General features: G+C 40.3%; 1 protein-coding gene across 1 annotated transcript; it reads left to right on the plus strand. All coding sequences in view use genetic code 11, as the record gives it.

Moving 5' to 3' along the window:
• Window positions 1–4,040: 4,040 nt before the first annotated feature.
• Window positions 4,041–8,050, plus strand: EGR_03017 (putative protein disulfide-isomerase ER-60; the record flags this gene model as incomplete). The annotated part of the gene is made up of 9 exons (XM_024492266.1): window positions 4,041–4,565; window positions 5,118–5,324; window positions 6,375–6,529; window positions 6,567–6,772; window positions 6,808–6,976; window positions 7,062–7,175; window positions 7,208–7,501; window positions 7,541–7,910; window positions 7,946–8,050. 9 exons carry the CDS (start codon window positions 4,041–4,043, stop codon window positions 8,048–8,050), a joined length of 2,145 nt encoding a protein of 714 aa, XP_024353461.1.

Genomic DNA, 8,050 nt, shown 5'->3' on the forward strand with positions numbered 1-8,050 from the left:
CACCTTGCTTGCTGAGGTTTTCACAAAAGACCCAATTTTATTTATTAATAAAGTTAAGTGCAGCACGCTGTTCAATATTTGCCAAATCCAATAACGATGCACGTCAAAATAGTCATCAATTAAAATGAAACATCTTAAGTCTCTAAAGAAGTGATTGTAAGGCATGGACTCAGTGTTCTGTTTGTGTCCACTTGAATGAAGTTCCAAAAAAGGCATGTAATACGAGCAATAGTGGCGGTAGACTGTTTATACCTGTCTAGTTAACATTTCCAAGTTTATGTCATTACTAAAAGGTGTAATTAGCTATTGTTAGGCTTTTAGAGTTGTTACTTAATGGGGTTGCATTGCCTCAAATGGGTAATGCAATCGCTAACGGCTCACTGCATTTGAGAGTAAAATTTTTCTGACAGATTTTAAACATATTGGTACTGTATATTTGTGAATTAAGTGAAGGACAAGCTTAAAGAACCTCGTGTTTCATTTTTGCAAGTATGCTACTAAATATGTTGAAGAGGAAATCTACGCCATAAAAATGTCAAATATTTGTCACGGTTTTTCGATTTCACATTCGAGGTCAATGGGCAGTATTGCAGATAAGAAACGCCATTAATGAATTGACACTCACCGGATATGCATGTCAATCAAACGAGAAACATCTTTCGCTGAATCCTCTTTTAGCCGGTGGTGCGCTTCATTAAAAACAGGTCACAGCCGCAAGTGTCCGCAAACCCACTCAAACTGACCAATGGGCGTGGCCTTGCTTCCCCCCTCGCTCGCCCTTAGAGGAAGTGTGCCGTCCCCTCCCTGGGTTGGAACAAAAGCATGGGTGAGACTGAGAGCTGTACATTGGCGTGAGCGTGCTCTTGAGCCCACTGACTCCCCCTTCTTCTTCTTCTTCTTCCTTCATCACCTTTCTCCCTTCTCCCTCTATCCCCTTAAATGCGTGCTCGCGAGGGCTCAACGAAAATAACCCCGTGGTGTGCTCTTCTAATTAGACTGCGATGATGGTAGGAGAGCTAGAAGGACGCGAAATTCACGTGTATCATAATGTTATCATCAAATACTTGCGTGTTGCTCTATCTAATGCAAACATAGATGCCGGACATGTCGGCATGCTGGGATTCAAACTAAATTTCGAAGCGCACATCACGCAATGTGAGCATAGGTTCATAAAAACGACAGAAGAAAAGGTTAGAAATGTCTTCATTCTACAGAATAGAATAGCCGACAATCAGTTTGTCGAAGTAAATTATGAAAAACAACATCGGCTTTCCCATCAACTTACTCGTTTTATTACATTCTATTGTAATTAAGATTAAAACCATATATTACCTTACCTTTCCTGTGTCATTAAAGTGACCTACTCAAAATCTGTAAAAGCTGCAGGTACGGGCGCTGAAGTCGTATTTATTTACCACTTCCTTGCAAATATTTTGAGGTTATTCTAACATTCGAACCCTATTTCAGGCATTGTCCATGGAAGTTTTTTTAATGACATTCTCAGAGCGGGATGTGGAGAAGGAATCAAAAGCGCATAAATTAAATATCGGTGATGTCAAATTTTTCCTGTTTCAGCAAATCACCGAGAGGGTTGCGCATTTCATTTACTATATGGTTCTCTCTAGCTCGGGGCGTAATTAGCTCCTTTGTATCATAAGAGCATTGAAAAGCCAACAAAAATTGCTTTCAATCAACTACTAAGGCCAATTTAAAAAAAGGAGGAATCCGGAGCTATTTTTGATATTTCCCCAAAAAATTTGCATCCATTTTACGCACATCGGATTCACATTTTGCCATTAAAAGTCGACTTATAATTTAAGCCACTTAGCCATCACCCAGATTTAAAAGGAGAGCACTCGCTGTCCACCTCCTCCATTGTTATGTAAATCACAGATAAACTGCGTCATTTGAAGAATTTCTGCGAGTATGTTGTGGTCACCAACATTCGAATTGTTGTGCTGCGATTTGGGATTCTTAAAAGGATGGAGAGAAGCTGCACCCATGTTCCCTGGGGAGTGAAGTGGTGGGTTTAATTCACGTCGAGGCAGACACGTCCTTTTTCGCTCTTGCCCCCTCCTCAACCCTGTTGCCTACCGCTACTATTCTCTTCCTCTCAACATCTCTGTCTCATCGAATTCGCCGCAGGCTTCCAGAGTTGAAGGTGATTGAATTTTCGAGCGGGCTTGAAAATCTAAAATGCCTTTGTGGGCTCTTAGAACCCTGAGGCTATGTAAAGTAGGACCTATCCTTGAAACAATGCATATTTGCTGACTGAATTAAGGTCTTCCATTTCGTTTTTGTTTTGTTGAAGAGTACATTGTAAAGTAGGTTTCTTCAGCCTTCGCTCTTAGAATCACAAGACAGCTATTAATGAAACTACAGTTTTGTGGTTGTTTTGAGCCTAAAGTAGCTGATTTTACAAAATAAATAATAATATTATTAAAACTATCAAAATCGTGGATGATTTTTATCGACACTTGAACACGCTCTGAATTGAAGGGAACAACTAAATCATGCAACCATAGATTCACATCTTGGTCTCAAAGATGAGTGCTTGGCATTATTTATTCTCAAACGCACTTTAACTGAAAATATCCGTAGGATGTGTGGTTAAAAGCTGCTGCCCTACATCGACAAAATGATGGATTTCCACCTGACAGTACTTGACTTAAACTCCAAGGCATAAACTGATGTAAGTGTGGAATAGTGTTCCTCATCAGGAGACATTAGCTCTTTGGCACGTCTTTTCGCAGGATAAATCGACAACTTTCTTTTTTTTTGTGAGTCTTTTGATAATTTCACCTATAGCAATGGTATATTAGAATGAATCGGTTAATCGTATTAAAATGGCAGAAATGGTATGGTGAATTAGATGACTGAATTTTTAAGAAATTAGATGAGTAGTTTAATGTAAATTAAAGAGTTTCGTCACGTCTAAAAGCTTGTAACGTTGATTGGTCATTCAAAGATGGTAAAAATGGTTTATCTCCTTTATCTACTATATGACGCCAGTTTTCTCAGTCTAAAGTATACTGACTCTCAAGTTAGTGGCTTGTGGCTCTCTTCGCACTGCTAATGCTGTTAGCTTCTTGGCCATTCAGTGTCCCTTTTGTAAAACAAATTTCCACACATCTATGTACGTGACTAACACTGAGGGGGTGATTCGGGTGCCACTTGAACTTGGACTGATGGATAGCGGCAGCTGACCAATAGAATCGCGAATTGAAAACAGCCCCCACATATCCTGAATTGTAGGTGAAAGTGGAAGGGATCGCTTTCCCGAAAAGATCCGATTTCCGGAAGCCTATTCTTTACTCACTTTGTGTCAATTTAGTGGCATTAGTTTTTCCCTGACTAAACAGCGCAGTTTGGAATGAGGCCTTACCAAAGTTGACAATACCTACATAAAAAAATCAGGGGTGATAACCTAATCAGTGCACTTTTTCGGCGCCAAGACCCACAATGGTGTTATCAAGACCGAAATACTTATTATTTGGAATGTAATACTGTCAGGTCTCTCATCTCTTCGAACCACAGCCTTCGTGTGACGCCAAAATAAATCGGTTATGAAATTATGGGACTGTCTATTAAACAATTAGGACAAGAAGCCGCTATTGAGACTAGTAATTGAAAAGGATTTCATTTTCGACTTTTTATTTTTATTTTAGACTTCAAATCAACTTATTTGGAAATGTCAAGTTGAATTTAGAATGCAGTATTTCTGAGTTAATCGACTCAACTAAGAAGTTTAAGAATTAGGTAGAGAAGCACTTCATGCTTGATAAACGGAAGTTTTCTACGACTTGCGGATTAAGCTGTTGCAATTGGAAACATTTCGTGAATTTTACAATAGGCAAGTTTTAGCGCGTTGGAAATCATGCTACCGGTTCATTCAATAATGAATCGTTTTTTGGCCACAATGTTCCGATTCGACAAGAAACATTACCATGAACTGCATTGTGATTAATTGATTCCTTATTTCTGCTGCCACACCCTGACAAGTCTCTATAAACAGATTGCATAACAACCAATCGCATATAATGGGTACTGAAAGAATCATGCATTTGCCCTGTACCGTCATTTTACTAATGCAGCAGGCTGTGGTCTACCTCCTGAAAATACGACCAAAATTGAGTTCCCTCCTGGCAAGTTACAACCTTACTTGCCACTCCATTGGTACGACAGACGACTCGAATGAACTGAGGCACCGATGGACTCAGCAGAGAGGTGCCCTGATGACTGGATTGACAACGATCCAGGCGAACTTCATTGTTGTCATTGAGGCACAGCGAAAGCGTCCTGCTCCGGAGACCACACTGTTTCAGCTTTGTGCCTACTATCTCGCCTTCCTCGACTTTGCGCTGCACAGCTTTCAGCGTGGACAGCAACTTCTGTTGGCGTTCCCTGACTTGCCAAGGAGTGGCATTAAGGAGAGCCGAATCCAGGAGCTGCCGAGTTTGGCCTCGCAGACTACCTCCGTATCAATCACTGTTATCAGCGAAAAAGAGCGAACCAATCTGATAGCTGATGTGACCACCATCAAGCTGTGCCGAAGTACCGTCAAAGTAGGTGCAAGTTCCCACTTGACACCATGAATCGATCTGATTTTCATAGACAACCTAATCACCTGGATAAATTTGTTTACATTTTAAGCAGATTTGTTGCATTTGAAGTGTTGAATGCCATCATTTTAAACTCTAATGGAATGCAAAGAAGAAAAAGCTGGATGAAGATGGGTACATTATGCTCTGTTCAATAATAACATTCTTCGTAGAGTCCATTGCCCCTTTATTATAGTTCCATTAAAAAAAAAGATAGCTTTTCATCGCTTGATGGAGTTGAGACGGTTAGTAATTTAATCAATTTCGTCCGCAAATTTCGGTATTTGTAAAATCTATTGCTCTTACTTCTATTACTCGTCGTGTTGACCTGGTTCAAGCATAGTGACGGTTTTCACAACAGACTCTTTAGCTACACCCCCACTTCGCTCTGTATCAAGAATAAACTTTCTAAGGCTAATGTGTGGTGTGCGGAGTCACATTATTGAGTAAAGTAAGCCAGGATCCAAATCGCAAATTATATGAAACGTAGGTATCATTACTGTTTTTTATCTGCAGCTCCTCAACAATCACCTAAGTTCTAGATACACTGCCGCAAATAGAATTTCGCGGCTGCTTTCCATCGTTCAAGCAACTGTTTCCAGGCACAGAGCATCTCGAGAACATAGGGATTCTACCTGGTCCGAATGGCGCATCGACACACCCCATGAATACACCCAAGCAAACAATGCCCCTCGTAATGAGGAAAAGTCACCATGGATCAGGGTAAGAAGCAACAAGCTGTTTGCCTTCTCAGCAGTCATTGCAGCTAGTGTACTCTTAATCTCCGTGTTTGTGGTAACATTTGTATTCGTATCAGTTGGATCGCAATAAAGGCATTAATGAGTTTTTCTAAACGATGAGTCTTGATCTGATTAACAGAATCCCAAATAACGGAGTTCAACAATAAGCAGATAAATCTGAAGGTTTTATTAAACTTGGATAAAATTAGAATGCACACAAATATTTCTACCTCACTACGATCTCAAGCTCCAAACTCTTGGATCGAGAGGAATGTTTGGATGAAGACATCTAGCATTCTGTTCGACTTCAAGGGAAAACCACAGTTTGAATCCTCGTGGAAGTCGATAATGGCTTCAGAGTCACAAAATTGATACAAGTTGCCAGCTTGGCAATAAAAAATTGCGTATCCAAACAACCATCTGCTATAATTCATTGCCGAGTCATGGAATACCTGGGAAGGCGTAAACGAGAAGGCATAAATCACGACAACTGGACAACCCAAGTGACTTAAAGAACCATTACTACATAAAAGTAACCAATTCCGAGACAGTGTTTATAAAGAAGTGCTTTAAGAGTTCAAAAGGGCCTGGTATTAAGACATGTAAACAAGTTTCTTGCTAAAAACGAACTAATGTACAGTTTCATGATAGATTTAAAAGCGTGGCAAATAGCACTAACATATTACGGCAGTACCATTTAGGGAGAAGTTAGTTAAAACCAAATTTTTGCACTTATTTTTAATTGCAACCCAAGACTTACATGGATTCATACCTTAAAATACTTATACATAATATTGATGCAGCAGTAGTAATTCCTTCTCTCTAATGGTAAATAGTAATTATTGTATATAACTTAAAATTAAATAGCACAAAAATATTTAAAGGCATAATTCAACGGTAAAAGCGTGTTACTGTGACCAATACTTCCACTTCTACTAGGAAAGTTGACTCTAGTTTTTTTTGTTTTAACTAATAGATTTTTAGCCACTGGCCAATAACCGTTGTCCACCACTTCATTACAATATTTAAATAGGTGTGCCTCGCCCCTGTCGCAAAAATGTTCAGAACACTTTTATTTGCCCTACTTTTCCACTTGGTGTTTGGTACCGATGTGATTCCCCTAACAAAAAAGACGAGAAGTGAACTGTCGAAGCATCCAGTTGCACTCGTGAAGTACTACGCGCCATGGTAACTTATTTTCTTCGACGTGGATCTGTGCTTACAGGTGTGGCCGTTGCAAAGAACTTGCACCTCATTACGAAGAAGCGGCGGCGGAGCTCAAAATCAAGGAGCCCTCTGTACCTCTTTTCGAAGTTAATTGTGATGAGGAAACGGATATGTGCAACGAAGCAGGAATCAAAGGTTATCCAACCCTCAAGGTGTATAACTATGGCGAATACGCAGAAGAATTCGATGAAGGGCGAACAACGGGTAGGAAACACTCTATACATGAGTTTACTCATCAGAAAATATTGTAAATTTTATGGTTCTGCGCTCCGGGCCCCCTGCTACTGAAATACTTGATGAGAGTCGGTATAAGGAACTATTCGAAGGTGAAGACTACATCGTTTCACTTCAATCTAAGAAGTCTGACGAGATTGACGAGTTTGAAAAACTTGCACGGAAGCTCAGAAAGTTCTTTAAATTTGTTTATACGAAGAGCAGTTTTTTGAGCTCATCGAAGGATTCGTAAATATTCGTTGTTTCAGTAGTTTCTTAGGCTTATCCAACTTTCACTGCCGAAGCAACTGGAGACGAAGTTAGAGGACAGGTCCAAGACATACGATGGCCCATTAAAGTCTGCTGATATTGAACAATGGATAAGGAAAAATGCGTAAGTCAGCCGTCAAAGCGGTTATTCTCTAGTGTTGGGACTGCTGGCATTCGTGACAAAAAGATGAAGGAGTTTTTCAAGAAGCCTTTGTTGGTGGTATATACTCAGATTAACTTCGAGCGAAACCCGTCAAACGTTCGCTATCACAGAAACCGTTTAATATCGGTCGCAAAAGATACCAAATCCGAGTTACAGTTCGCTCTTTCGGACACATCAGCATTTTCCGATGAGCTGTATGAAATGGGTCTCACCGCAAATGATGAAGGTGCTATGGTGATTATTATGGGAGAAAATGGAAAGAACTACTTGATGAGTGACAAATTTGGGTATGCTGCAAGTTTATTGTAACTAGCGGTTCCTTTTAGTGTGTCAGAGTTGAAGAAGTTTGTGAGCGACTTTGCTGCTGGATCTCTTGAACCATATATAAAATCGGAACCGATACCAGAGAAGCAAGAAGGTAGTGTCATGAAGGTTGTTGGAAGGACGTTCGAGAAGGTCGTTCTCGACGAGTCAAAAGACGTTCTTGTTGAGTTTTATGCACCCTGGTGCGGACACTGCGAAGCCCTGAAACCTAAATATGAAGAACTTGCCAAAAAACTTTCAAAGGAAAAGGATGTAATTGTTGCTGCAGTTGATGCAACAGCGAATTCCTTTCCACCCGCTTTCGATGTTCAAGGATATCCAACTATCTATTGGGTTCCCAAGGCTTCCAAGGACAAGCCTATACCATATAAGGTACGCTTGAGTTATTCACCTAGTTTAGTATTTAGGGTGGTCGCGAGGTTGATGACATGCTGAAATTTGTTGCCAAGTCGGCAACCGATGAACTGATCCACTACACCCGTGACGGCCAACTAAAACAGGAAGAATTATAG

The sequence above is a fragment of the Echinococcus granulosus genome (assembly GCF_000524195.1).
Source record: "Echinococcus granulosus chromosome Unknown EG_S00014, whole genome shotgun sequence".
NCBI lineage: Eukaryota > Metazoa > Platyhelminthes > Cestoda > Cyclophyllidea > Taeniidae > Echinococcus > Echinococcus granulosus.